Source organism: Monodon monoceros, unplaced genomic scaffold, assembly GCF_005190385.1.
Source record: "Monodon monoceros isolate NGI ecotype Baffin Bay Population unplaced genomic scaffold, NGI_Narwhal_1 Super_Scaffold_20, whole genome shotgun sequence".
In the NCBI taxonomy this organism is placed as follows: Eukaryota; Metazoa; Chordata; class Mammalia; order Artiodactyla; family Monodontidae; genus Monodon; species Monodon monoceros.
Genome location: NW_021703777.1, coordinates 99,997,470 through 100,012,172, shown reverse-complemented (window position 1 = coordinate 100,012,172; position 14,703 = coordinate 99,997,470). Strand labels below are relative to the sequence as shown.

Here is a 14,703-nt window from a genome sequence, read left to right as displayed (position 1 = left end):
CCCTCCCTCCCTCCCTCCCTCCCTCCCTCCCCCCACCCCCGCCCCTCTATTAGAAAACATACGCTGAATTCTGGAAACTGCAAACCAGTAAGGTTGGCACTGGTTCTCAGCAAAATTCCAAAACAGGTTATTTAACCACTGATGACAGTTTCCTTAGATCAGGAATGTCTGTGTCTTCTTTTCTAGTGAGGTTTCCAGACTGATGGGGTAGAGCTCTTTATATATTCAACTAACATTTATGTTATATATATGCACACATATATATGCATGTATATATGTAATGTGTATAACATATATACATGCAGCGAACATTTATAACATTCAGCTAACAGACACTTACAGCATGCCTCCCGAAGGCATCATACAGAGAAAGTGGGAAGTGAACCCAGAATGCCATATTTTAAAACCTCCTAGGGCCCAGCACATTTGAGTGCTTGGTGGATGAGAAATAAGATGTTCCAGGCAAAACAGCAGTGCCAAAGGGCAGAGGCGGAAAGAGGAGGCTGGATCAGGGAAGGGCTCTGAGGGTCTGGGCTCTGGGGTGGGTGTGGGAAAGCAGGCAAAGAAGCTGGTTTGTGGGTGCCCATTCCTTTGGCAGATTTTCAGCCAGTGGTGTGGACAGGCCTGGCTGACCAGTTTACTTTGTGGGGTGAAAAAGAGAGAAGAGTCAAAATGTCCTGAGATTTTCTAACTTGGGGAATCGAGAGAGAGAGGCTCTTTCTCTTTGTGGGGACAGGGAGGGGCTGAGAGTAAGTCAGGAGGATCAAGCGTGAGTGGTTGGATGACTAAGGCTTTGGGACATGTAGCTTTTGAGGCACCAGTGGGACACACAGTAGACGGTTGAATACGCTCCTGGAACACAGGAGGGAGGCAGGGGCTGGGTGGGCATTTTCTGTAGATGGTAAATTAAGCTATGGGTGGAAGGGGTGGGTTTAGCAAGAATGTGTCAGTGCTGAGCTTCATTAAGTTTCTGAGGTATGCAAAGGCGGAAGAGGCAAGGAAAGAAGGTGAAGCAAAGTTGTCAGAGGTTTAGGAAGAGAACCTGGGGAGAGTGGGGTCCTGGAAACCGAGGGAGTATGGTGCTTCAGGAGGGGCTTGTGCAAGGACTGCGAGAGTGGCTGCCACCCCTCCAGGGCCCTGTACGCACTGAAGGGTGGCCTCGTGCAGTAGAAATTAGGGCGGAAGTGATAGGAGGAGGCTCAGACTCCTTGCTTATTACTTGCTTATTACTAAACAATTGCTGAAAGGAAAGAAGTGAAAAAGAACAGTTCATACATGTAATTCCTTAACACACTCACTGCTGTGACCCCAGCACCAAAGGAATGTCTGTGGCCATGCCAGGCTCTTTTGTGGGTGACCAGTCACTGGGAGCTTCTCTAGCACGGGGGTGGGGACAGGACTCAGACAACCCTCACTGTGACTTCAGCAGAGTCGTCGCGCACCAGAGCTGTGACGGTTCTGAACTTTTAGCTATAATTGGTATTGATGCATTTTTCAATTATGACTGAAGGGAGGTGGATTTGGAATTTAGTTAGTGGGCCTCCAGATTAGACTTGGGAACATGATCCTTGTGAAAAGTCGTTTTAGCTTATCAGTAGTTGGCAAACATTTGTACAACAGTGGTTGTTCTGACTGTCCTTTGGCTGCCTACTAAACTGGACAGCAAGCTGTGTCCACTGATTGAATGAAAAAAATAACGATTTTGTGTTACAGGGAACTTTTTACAATAAGCCAGAGGGCCTTACCGGAGTCTCTTTAATCTTTAACAATGGCTGTCTCTTGCGGAGGCAAATTATGCAAATCAGTACTTAGTGTTTCATAATCAATCAGGTCTTTGTTGGAAGTGTTATGAGCACCAGAGCAGAATTCCTGTGGCGGGGGAGAGTAGTTAGGGGAGTTGCAAGTCAGGCCACTGCTGTGATCTGCAGAGGACACTGGTGGCTGCTTTGAACCCCCCTGCGGTGAAAATGCAGTCGTCCTTTGAGAAGAATCCCTCAGTTTTGTAGCAGGGTTTTTGTTTTACAGTTTATCTTGCTTTGGGTAATTTACAAAACACCCACGAAGGAGCAGCTAGCAGGTCTGTGCTGTGGATGACACACATAAACAAAGCTGGGCCCGCCGCCTGGGACGGCAGATGGCAGCCATGCTCCAGAGCTGCCTTTGTGTTGAACCTGCCAGGAGTGCAGTGTTTTAAAACCTTGGACTCATCCAAGTGCACGTGTCTATTTCAAAACAGTGTCATTTCAGTTTCAGCCTGCACAGCACAATTAACCTTTAATAATCCTTTGATTCTAGATCAAAAATACAGAACCAGAGAAAATTTTAAAGCCCTTGGGGAAAAACTGTGATATTTTTGAGAGTTCCTGTTACTACTCCTGCTATAATACATGTGTTGCCATCTAGTGGATAATGTAAAGTATATAGCAGACTTACTATGTTTGGAGTTTATTTTACCCTGCTAGTAATTCTTGAAGCGGATAGAAAGTCAGTTCAGTTCGGAACATTAAATCATTTTTGGAGAGCCGCTTTGGGCTAGGCATATGCCTGAGCAGATTATGTCCGATAGACATGAAAACATTTCAAAACAAGATGGTGACATCCCTGAAAAAGAGATGCTTGCGAGGGGTCCTTAACCTGGCCTGGAAATGGCAGAGAAGACTTCCGGGAGGTGTATCCCCTGAGCAGAGTAGGAGTAAGTCAGAAGACCGGGATTGGGAGATGGGGGAGGGCTCTGAACCCGGAGAAGTCAGCAGGGCCAGGAACACTAGGGGGTCCCAGGCTCAAGGAATTGGACTTGACCCTGCGGGGCCTGGGGAGTCAGTCAGTATACATTCTTAGTTAGGCAAGATTTACCTTTTTGTTTAAAAACATTTTTTGTCTGGTTGCAAAGATTACACATACGAAGTGTAGAAAAATTTTAAGGTACGAAAAGGTATTAGGAAAAAGCAAAGTCTTCAAATGTTAACCACCCAGACAACCATCAGTGTTTTGATGAGCAGTCTTTTAGATTCCTCTCTCTCTCTGTGGGTTCAGCTTCAGGTCTGTATTTCATATAATTTACCTAAGTACATGCTGTGCGCAACCTTGGTTTTTCCCCCATTCAGCAACATGCTTGTGGGCAACCATCCATGGGGTTGAGTCCCTGGGGCTGAGTCCATGTCAGCAGTGCACATATTGGGATGTCTTTGTTTGGTCTCTCCTAGTAAAAGCTTTATGTGTAACAGCAGGTAATGTGAGAATCTGTTTTTCCCTGTCAAATGCATCTAATACAGGGACCACTGCTACTGTTTTTTATAATCAGTCTGCTTATATGGTAGATGTGTTTTGTGGGGAAGTTCAGTGTCTTGATGATTTTTGAAATTAGGCTTATTAGAATACAGTCACTTAAAAGTGAACTTGATTTATCTTCAGAGAAAGAAAAGGATGAGTCACATGAATGCCTGTCATTTTAGAATGGAGTTTAAACAATTGTTTAGTTGAGTATCAGCTTTGTGGAGAAGCCAGATCCTGGCTGACCCTGGAGTGTGGCTCTTGGCTTTGCGCTGACCCATAGCTGTTGACATTGCATTTGACCTGAACAAGGCATCTCAGCATTGGGTACTTTTGATCTTAAAACGTTCTGTGTGCACTGTGGTGAGAGCAGCCCTCAAAGACGCACTGCGCTCGGATGGGACAGTAGGTTTGTCTTCGTGGGCAGACTTGCAGAGGCTGAAAGCACACAGGTACTTGGTTTGGGAGTCAGAGTCCCCTGTTTATTTTGAACCATTTATATGAAATGTGTTACTTCAGTGTCTTCTTATCTGTAAAGTGGGATTATAGTGGAACCTATCCCACAGGGTTATTAGGAGAAGTAAATGAGCTAATTGATGCACAGTGTTTAGACTGATGCCGGCCACACAGCATGTGCTCGATAAAAGTTAGCTATTAACTCGTGCTATTTCTATTTTTAAAGAATCATTTTTACTGCCCTCCCTTTGTAGTGAAGCTCAGGGAGATTAAGCAACTTGCTCAAAATTTCAGTTGGCAAAGGCTAAGAGTTTAGGGAGTTTATTAAAAACACCTCTTTTTTCCCAGCACAATTTTGGAACTACCTGAAAGAAATACAGGAGTCAGAACGTGAAAAAGCCAAACGGAGAACCTGGCTTTAGATTTGTGGCCAAATATGGGTGGAGCGCTGGCCAGAACAGACCCTCTGTGCTGCCTGTTGCCGAGTGTGCTCACTGCTGTCTCCAGACCCTACACCAGTAAGTCCTCTTCCCTCAGACGCGTGAGTGAAGCGTTGGGAGACAGAAGAGGAAGTTTGTCCAGCTGGGGTCCCTCCATGCGAAGCCTGAAGGGGGTGGGGGGGAATCAAGGTCCCCTTCAGAGTAAGTGGTGGAGATTGAGCAGAGATTAGAACCAAGAAGCTCAACCAACTCCCTGGATTCCGTACCCGTTTCTCTCTTGTCTGCCCTGCTCCACCCAAACCCCACAGTCTTTTGCCCGGAGCCTGCTCCTCTGCTCATACCCCGCCCCGCACTAGGCGAGGAGGTAGAGGAACTCAGACACGGGGAAGAGACCCAGTCCTGGAAGTTGCCTTCATTACTTGTTTAAACTGTGTTTTGAGGCAGTTTGATGATTGATACTCAGGGTGAACGGGTCGCCATTGCACGGCCAGTCTTTCTGACCATCCTGGTTCCTTGCTCACAGCTGTGGGCCTTCCTCCCAGCATCCCTATGGTACTTGCGAATTCCAAGCCTCCCGTGTCACAAACACAAGGGATAACAGCCGAGCTTGGAGGAGGAGACTTCAGTGGTAAAAACAGGCACTTTGGATATGGGCACGTTCCTACTTTGAGTGACTTATAAAACGAGCGCTCTACATGGAAACATTCAAAAAATCTTTCTTGCAGATCTTTCTGTATCCACTGTAGTTGAAAACAGTTTAAAAATCAATATATACAAATGCTGTCACATGAAACCCAGTTTATATTTCTGTGAAGAAAAGCCTCAAATAAGCTAAATAGTAATAGTTTATTAGTCTTTTGACCATATAATGTAGAATAAATAACTTAGCCTTTGAGTCATACAGACCCGTGATCCATGCCACTTCTTCCCCTTATTATCCTGTGACCGACCTCACGTGGGCCTCAGTTTCCATGTTTATCAAACGGGAATGGGGGTAACGTCTAACTCATCTGATTGTTATAGGGGAGCCGATGACGGCACATAGTGAGCAATTCACACACTTCCTGGCACACACATGCCTGGTATGTCACTCTTGGGTAACATCAGGTGTGTAGTGCACTGTTGAATACAGATACAAGACAAAACAGCTTGCTGTTGCTCACTGGATGCTTTTCTCGGTTCCCAGTCATCCCTCTTTGTGATTACTATACTGGGAAACTGCACTTGCCACCTGCCAAGAATCTGTGCTTAAATCTGGGCATTAAGAACTCAAGCCTGATACTTAGAATGCTGGGTTCCATTCAGGCTTCACCCCACGTGTTCCTGAGCAAATTACTTACCCTGTCTCTGACTTAGTTTCCTCATCTGTAAAATAGGTGTGATGATGTTACCCATCTTGTGTAGCTGGGAGAATTTGATGAGCTAATGTGTGGGGAGATCTTGGAACAGAGCCTGGCACGTAGTAAACTCTCAATGAAGGTTTTGTTGGTGGTGGTTTTTTATTAAATGGCATTGATCCTCTTAAATGGAACTTTAAGCAAGGCTTGCAAGTACTTAGAAATAAAATAGCTAGAGATTTTGCGTGGGGTTGAGGTGTTGGTTCAAATGTGGGTTATTACTAGTTTGGCAGCAGAAAATCTGTACTTCAGAATCACCAAACATGTTAAAAGAGAGTGCAAAATGGGAGATTTTTTTAAAAATCATGTTTTGTTAAGAAAACATGTCAAGTATATACTAAAGTAGGCCGAGAGTGTAAGGAGCCCGCCTGTGCACATGTGCCCGTCTTCAGCTGTCAGCTCAGGACTGATCCTCTTTCCTGTGCTCCTCCCCACCTCCATATTATTTTGAAGCAAATCTCAGGTATCATGTCATAAGAAATTGGGATCACATTTGTTGTACTTTAAGGGAAACTTCTTGTAAGCATGTTTTCTGAGATGCCTGCGGGGCCTTCTTGTACCTGGCACTTATCCCCTTGCACCATTCTACCCTGGTGGACTGAAATTAGCTAAAGCTGGGGGGTGCTGCTGGGTCTAGCCTACGTAGTAGATTCCTTTGGGCCTGTTCAAACTTTTCATTGAAAACTTTGACTCCTTTTTTTTTTTTTTTTTTTTTAAAAACTGTTTTGGATAAGGCTTTCAACAGGTATGCTATGACTGAATGTTTGTGTCACCCCAAAATTCATATGTTGAAGCCCTACTACCCAATGGGATGGTATTTAGTGGTGAGGCCTTTGGGACCTAATTAGGTCATGAGGGTGGAGCCCTCATGAATGGGATCGGTACCCTTAGAGGAAGAGACACGAGACCACCATGTGAGGATTCAGCAAGAAGGCAACTCTCTACAAATCAGGAAGAGGGCCCTCACCAGGCACCAGATATGCTGGCACCTTGACCAGGACTTTGCAGCCTCCAGAACTGTGAGAAATAAGTGTTTGTTGTTAAAGTCACCCAGCCTGTGGTATTTTGTTATAGCACCCCAAACTGAGACAAAGTGTATTAGTTTCTTATTGCTGCTGTAACAAATTACCACAAGTTTAGAGGCTTAAAACAAGAAAAACTTACTATCTTCTAGCTCTGTAGGTCAGAAGTCTAAAATGGGACTCCCTAGACTGAAATCAGGGTGCTGGCAGAGCTCTGTTCTTTTCTGGAGATGCTAGGGGAGAATCCATTACTTTGCCTTTTCAAGCTTCCAGACGTTGCCTTCATCCTCTGGCTCCCTTCCTCCTTCTTGAGAGCCAGCAATGTTGGATTGAGCTCTTCTCCCGTTGCATCACTTTGACTCTCTCTTCTGCCTCCCTGTTCTCCATTTAAGGACCCTGTGATTACATAGGGGCCTACCTACCTGGATACTCCAGTATTAATCCAGGGTATTCTCCCTATTTTAAGGTCAGCTGATGAGCACCGAAATTCCATCTGTCACGATAATTCCCCTTTGTCATGTAACATAATATAGTCACAGGTTCCAGGGGTTAGGACTTGGACATCTTTGGGTGGAGGTAATGGCATTACCCTGACTACCACAGTAGGTATAATCCTTTGGGGATTATTCAGTACCCACTATCTATTCAATTTAGTAAAAGTTTCTGAGGCCCTGCTTTGCACCAGGAACTGTGCCTGACAGGTTCTGGGGAAAGAGAGAGGACCCTTTAACCTCTAGGAGCTTGCATTCTGGTGAAGAGAAACCAGTCGGTAATGAGTCATTGTGGTCTTTGTGGTCTGTGGGGAGCGCGGCAGGACTGAGGCCACTCAGGACTTTTGGAGCTGAATTGTGAAGGGCCTTGAGTGCTGCATTTGGGGTTTGGACTCAATCCCATTGGTTAGGCCCAGAGATGACAATTAGCTGCCCTTTGGCAAGTCGGCCGGCAGAGATGCTTCCTTCGGCTGCAGTGTGTTTTAAAACCAGAATTCATCCCTGCCCAATGCACTGCACCCTCCATTCCTCTTGCTTTACTCCCTCACACTGCTTACCTGGCCCCTTGCAGGCAGGGGTTGGGGAAGGGAATGGAAACCACTGAAATGTATTAAACTTAACTTGATTAAATCTTGTATGTGGTACAGTAAATACCTTGTTTGCACATCTCTTAAATTTTTTTCCCAACAATCTTAAAAGTCAGATTTTAAAATGCAGCGTCAGTGGAAAATAGGAGTAAGAGTGTGAGGAAGGCAGCTGTGGCTTAGTGGTGGAAGACGGGACAAATTTGAACTCAGAGTCCCAGGCTTGCCTCTGAGCCCCACCAGGCACTAACCATGTGACTGGGGACGAGTCACTTAGCTTCTGCAAGATTCACTTTCCCAACCTGGTTAATGAGCGTGGTGATGTCAGTGCCCACAGTGGGCTGCTGGGAAAGAACAAGGTCGTGTGTGGGGAAGTTCCTCACGGAGCCAGGGATGCTGGACAGACTCTGGCTGTCTCAGTTGTTGTTTGTAATCTGGTAAATAAATGAATATTGTGGCCATAGTTCAGTTTTTCTTCGATTCATGCTCTTATAGATGCCTAAGGGTGCTTTTCTGAACCATATTTGCTTTTAGTCTAGACTCTGTGAGAAATTTAACTGAACCCTTACCTGTCTCCAGACAAATGCTGAATGTTTCTTCAGTGGTAAATACTATTTTTGCATTTAAACATTTACTCATTCCACAAATACTGACACCTTCTGGGCTTCATGTTGTGCTTAGAGCCATGCGGGAAGCTGTGCAGCCCCTCCTTGCGTGGTTCCTAACCCCCAAGAAAGAGGCGTGCATGCAAAAGTGAAGCCAGAGGACGTGGCTGTGTGTAGCTGAGTGCCCAGTGGGTGGGATGCAGAAGTGCTTTTAAGTTCAGAGCAAAGCGAAAATTAGCCTGAGTTGGCCTTGACAGAAAAACTTTCATGAAAAAGATGAAAGTTCAGCACATCCTTCAAGGATGGGGCTACGTATGTTTGGAATAAGTACAAAGGACATTAGGAGGAAACTAGTGTGAGCTGTGGTCAAAGGACAGAGCAGGCCACCAACTTAGTTAATCATTCTCTCCTTCTGGAAACACTTTTGTCCATGTTGACCATGATCCTAGGTTTCTTCCTGCCTCTTTTTATTTTATTTGTTTCTTAATCCCTCATTCCACACACATTACCTGACACATGCTTTAGTACTAGAAATAAGCCATCACAAATTCCGTCCTCTGTACTTTTGTGTCTGTTTTGTTCATCCGTGGAAGTAGGGAAAATGGAGACTTGCTGTGTAGGGATAAATTGTTGCTCCTGCATCTTTTCTTTAGTTCTGCTGCTCTGCATGGGCCCTATTTATATACTTGATAGCTCCAGCCTTAGAATCCATCCCCTAGAACACTTGGAAGAAGGAATATTTTTCTATAAAATTTTGGATATAAGACACATAAGGAAGGGAATTGGCCTTTATTGAGCACATGCTGTGTAGTTACTAGACGTGTACTATCTCATTGAATCTCGAAGTTCCTTAGAGATCATCTCTTCGTTATGTCACAGATCACAACAATTACAGGAAGAAGGAACCATCGGTAAGAGACCAAGACCCAGGAATGTGGGTGACTTTCCCAAAGCCACCCAACAAGTCAGTGATTATACAGGAATCTAAAACCAGAGATATCCAGTTTGTAGCTTCAAAATCTTTTTACTACCTGCATTCCATTCTCTACTAATTTAAAATTTGTTGCATATGAGCGTAACATATTTATTCATATGAATCGTTTGCTTTCTTTTCATTATAGATTTCACACATTGGCAAACTGAGAGATTTTCTTCTCGAACACAGGAAAGATTATATTAATGCTTATAGGTAAGTGTCTATTTCTTACCATGATTTTAGTGACTGTTCTTTTCCATACCTATATTCCTTTTGAGCTTTTTGTCCTCACTTTTTACTAACTTAGGGTTGTAATGGGGAAGGTCAGTTTGGCAGTGGAAGAATATCTGCAGAGCAAAAAGGGGCTCCCCCCCAGCCAAGGTAAGCTCAGCCATACCCCATGTCCTCAAAGTCACCATATTCTCACAGCAATGTCCCCTATTCTGATGTTCCCATGTGTTCGTAGCTCTTTGTGTGCCATATATGTTGTGAAACATGCAGAGAAATGGGGCAGTTTCTCACTGAATGCATATTGCTGAGCAAATGAAGAGCTAATGCAAGTCATGTAAAAATGCCATTTGGAAAGACGAGCTCTTGCCTCTAGTGAAGAAACTTTTGGTTAGGTTGATTTTTAAAAAGAAAAAACATTTTGATCGAGCCTTCCAAAATGGCTTCTGGAATAGACTCCAGCTCTCAGTAGACACAGGAACACCGCCGTGCAGATATCATGCCTCCTGCTCTTCCCTGACCTACATTTGCACCTGGCTTTAATGTGGCGTTTCTACCATAGGAGTCAGCTTCAAGTGTATTACCTAAATTAATGGAAAAGTTGGATTAGACATATGAAGTGACATCATTGGAAGCATCTTTTTAGGATTTAATCATTATAAAACAAGGGATTTTGGCCTTCAGAAGCCTTCCTATCGCAGTTAGAAAATACAGAAAAAATCTGATTTTTAAAAAAACTTGGTCAATATATGCAAAAATGAAAATGTTTCATATAAATTCTTTAACAGAGAAAATAATTATGCCCCAGGTGAATTTTAAATAATCTCTACCAGTTTGTCTACTTCATACTTTTAACTGTATTTCATTTGCATAATTTTGGAATATACTAAATTATTCTAATGCTTAGTACCAAGAAAACCTTATTTTAAAGTTCTCAGTTAAAATAGTTGGTCACCACTAGATGGCAGTGTAAATTTTATTTCTAAAGGTGTGTGTACATCAGATGCTAATTTTATAGTGCATAAAAATGGAAGCGACAGTCATTTTGGAAAGCTTAATAAAACTGGTATAAGCCTGTCAGTTCCAGCTCCTTTCTTTAGTACTTTACAACTTAGGTTAAATAAGTGGTTGTAGAGATCTCTCATGGAAATCCATTATTAACTCCCCTTTTCCTTGAAAAGGCATCCAGCCAGGTGAATGCTTTAAAGGTTGGTTTAGTTCAGGCCACCCTGTCCCCTTATTAACCGTGCAAACCTGAGAAAGTCACTTAATCTGTAAAATGCAGTGTCTTCCTCTAAACCAGGGGTCAGCAAACCACAGCCTATAGGCCAAGTCCAGCCCGCTGCCTATTTTTGTACAGCCTGTGAGCTGAGAATAGTTCTTATATTTTTAAATGGCTGGAGGGAAAATAATAACAATAGGGACTTCCCTGGTGGCTCTGGTTAAGACTCCTCCCTCCCAATGCAGGGAGCCCGGGGTCGATCCCTGTTCGGGGAACTAGATCCCCCATGCATGCCGCAACTAAGACCTGGTGCAACCAAAATAAAGAAAGGAAGAAATATTAAAAAAAAAAAAAAGATGAAATTAAGGGAAGATGCTGGGCCAGTGCCCCACCTCCTCTTCCCTGGTTAATCAAATACACTGTCCCTCCTAACAGTATACTTGTAATACATAAGAAATAAAACCAGTTTTTAAAAATAACAATAATTATTATAATAATATTTTACCACATAAGAAAATTATATGAAATTAAATTTTCAGTGTCTATAAATAAAGCTTATTGGAACAGCGCCACACCCATTCATTTGAATGTTATCGATGGCAGCTTTTACACTATGACAGCAGAGCTGAGTGGCTGTGACAGGCTATATGGCCCTCAAAGTCTAATATGTATACTATGTGGCCCTTTTCAGAAAAGGTTTAAGGAGCCCTGCTGTAAATAATGAGAGTGATAATCACTTGCCACTTGTCAGGAGATTCAAATAAGACAGTACAATTGAAATGCAGTGCAAAAAGAAAAAAACAATGAGGGGACTTCCCTGGTGGCGCAGTGGTTAAGAATCTGCCTGCCAGTGCAGGGGACACGGGTTCGAGCCCCGGTCCGGGAAGATCCCACATGCCGCAGAGCAACTAAGCCCGTGCGCCACAACTACTGAGCCTGCGCGCCACAACTACTGGAGCCTGCGCGCCACAACTACTGAAGCCCGCGTGCCTAGAGCCCGTGCTCTGCAGCAAGAGAAGCGACCGCAGTGAACAGCATGCGTACCACAACAAAGAGTAGCCCCCGCGCGCAGCAACGAAGACCCAATGCAGCCAAAAATAAATGAATTAAATAAATAAAATTTTTTAAAAAAGCAGTGGATTTATAAAAAGATTATAAGGCTGCTATTCTGTAACTTTGCAGTAGTTTTAAACTTTTGATTATAATGGTGGGATTAAGGCATTTCTCCTCGAACAGCACAGCTCAGCTCCACACAGTGTGTCAGTGTTTCCAGAGCAGATGTGGACTTAACTCTGAGTCCTCATGCCCCTGCTCAGGACAGTGGGCAGCTGGCCTCGGCCTCCCCCTTTCCCGGCTACCATGGCAGCACACTCTGGGGCGGAGGACCAGGCTCCCTGGAGCCCATCTCACCCTGCCACTTACTGCTTGTGTGGCTGCAGCGTCAGCAGAACTAGAGCTCCTGAGGCTTTCTTAGTCTTGACCAGTCATTACCCCATTATAGAAACTCAGTCTTTAATTCCTTTTCCCAGTTGCAGTTCATGGCCAGCCAGTGCAGTCTGAGTTTCACTCCTACCCCTGTTTTGGTCCCTTTGAAAGATCAGGGACTTTGAGGGTCAATCACACCTAGGTTCTAGTCCCAGTTCTGCCACGTATTAATCATGTAAGTGTATACAGCTCACTTCACATCTTTGTGCTTGCTTTTTTTGTTTGTTTTTAAATAAAGTGTGGATAATGTTCTTGTGAGGATTAAAAGAGATGTGTGAGAGTTCCTGGCACATAGAAGCCCCTTGGTGAATGGTACCTGAATTGGAATCCCATTTGACTTGTGATGAGGTTGCGGCAGTGGTCAGTTGATAAAGAAAGCACCTCTAATTTCCTGCCAGAGGGGGGAGGGAGGGAGAGAAAGAGAGAGAGAGGATGCCAGAGTCAAGTCGACCTGACAGAGATGGACGTGTTCTCAGCGTGATCACTAGTGCAACCTAGGGTGGCGGCAGAGGTTAGGTCTGCAGGAGGGTGACCTTGCTGAAGGCTCCTGAATTAGACGCACTCAGCCATTAGTGCCACTGAACGGTCACAGCCCCGGAGCACAGGGAGCACAGAGGCCCCTGATAGCATATGAGAGAGAGGGCAGGCAGATCCCAGAGGAGAGGACAGAGAGGAGCCGTGGCTCCATGTGTGTTCACACCCATGCCCAGGTCCTTCTGCCAGGCTGCCAATCAGAGAAGTCCCTGCCCCCAAGGGAGGGGCAGGAGGGAGGATGCTCAGGTTAGGTGTCACGCTAGAGGAGTGGATTCATGTAGAAACATGAGGACTAGGGAATAAGCATTCCCCTCCATGCCCTACATTCTCTCCAGATGGAGAAAGGCCATCCTTATCTTCTCCCATCAAGCTCTCCCTCCCAAAGGTGGTAGACTGTTTAAAGCCTTTCTTTTTTTACTGCTCTGCCTCCCAATGCGATGTGCTGGCCTTGGCTTGTTACTGAGAAGATTTTGGATGGAGTGTGATCATGGAGTGGAGAGAAATATTACCTTCAGACCCATAAAGCTATGTTAGCTTGGCATAATCAGGAAGCTGTAATCTTTTCCACAATGTAGAGCTCAGACTTTATTGACCCATTTAATTTTTTTTAAATAATGACATTTTACTAGAGCAGAACAGCATGCAACCTAGGTAGCCTCTGGCTGGATCTCTTGAATGATTTTAGTTAAAACTGATTCCTCCACTTCTGGTAGATGTACCTTTTCCTCAATATCCCAGCAACGAAACAATACCACCTGGGGGAGAAACTTTTTTGGTTTTTGTTGTTGTTACTAATAGAATAACCATACTGTCAATTTCCAGTTTAAAAGGTTAATATATAATGTCTCCTAAAGGAACATCACCTTTTAATTGAGTAATCAGTTTTATCAAATTAACCTTTAGACCTTTTCAATTTCACTGAGCTGAGTTTCCATTAAGTCAAAATAGAGTAGGAGGATGTTAATCTAATGTTTTTGGAATTAGTCGTTTATAGGTCTGCTCCGTCCACAGGGTACATAGCCACTTGGAAGTGGGTACCTGTCTTATTTATTTGTTCCTGACCCCGTTAGCCTCCGTTTCCGGAGAGATGGTTTCTATTAGGGGCGGCACAGGACTCGCCACCCCTCTGCTCACTGCTCTCACTCCGCCCGCCTTGACCTGACTGGGGAGTTGGGAGGAGGGTGGAGCGTGCTTGCCCAGCCCCTTCCCCTGTCTCTTGGGTCTTCTGCCTCAGGTAGAGTACATTCTGTCAGGGTTACCATGTTAAGCTAAACTAGTTAAGAAAACAAAATATTTGGGGAGGGTTGGGATAGGGAAATAGGTCTCTGTTGCTTTTCAGGTTCTGCTGAGGGGAGGACCATCCATTCCCCAGGAACCTGTGGGCTTCCTCCTCTTCTTCCAATGACCCCCCGCCCCCGAAAATGTGGACCCTGGGGTTGGGGCGTGGGAAGGTGCCGCACTGAGGGAGGAGAGGAGCCTGGCCTCCTGGTTGGCCCTGGGAAGAGCCTCAGGCTTACTCCTCCCTCTTCTCTTGGGGTCCTGTCATCAGGATGGACACATTCCCTGCCCCTCTGTGCCTCCACTTTTCCAGGGAAGGCTCTGGAAGGGGGGTGCCTGCAGGTCTTGGGGTGGGAGTGAAATAAATCTGGGAGGGACCTATTAAGGAGCGCAGTTGTATAGCTGTGTGTCAGGCCTCTTCAGGTCGGCCTCATGCCTTAAGTGAGGTCATTCAGAAAGTATTTGGCTCTTGAGATATTGATTTATTAGCCTACTGAATCCTAGGTTTTGCTCGTGATGATGGGATGCAGTAATGAACAGACAGACAAATGTCCCTGCCTTCATGGAACTTATATTTTGGAAAGGACGATAGACAAGAAACAAAATAAATGAGTAAAACATAATAGTGTTAGAGCAGGATAAATGCTTTTAGGGGGAGGGGAGAAGGGAAAATAGAAAATGTCAGGGAGGGTACAAGTTTATAAACGTAGCTTAG

The 14,703-nt window shown here is 44.7% G+C and overlaps 1 protein-coding gene across 3 annotated transcripts in view; it reads left to right on the top strand.

Annotated features, from left to right (window-relative positions):
* Nucleotides 1-14,703, top strand: part of STX18 (syntaxin 18) — a 120,369-nt gene that overhangs the window by 58,405 nt on the left and 47,261 nt on the right. The window contains exons 1-2 of one of the 3 annotated variants that reach the window (XM_029234638.1): nucleotides 4,072-4,244; nucleotides 9,387-9,454. Coding sequence is in view for 1 of the 3 variants with exons in the window: in XM_029234637.1 (XP_029090470.1) it covers nucleotides 9,387-9,454 (68 nt within the window). In the remaining 2 variants the exon portion in view is untranslated. Of the gene's footprint in view, nucleotides 1-4,071; nucleotides 4,245-9,386; nucleotides 9,455-9,604; nucleotides 9,623-14,703 lie in introns of those variants that run through there. The other 2 variants (XM_029234637.1, XM_029234639.1) reach the window with 2 other exon arrangements.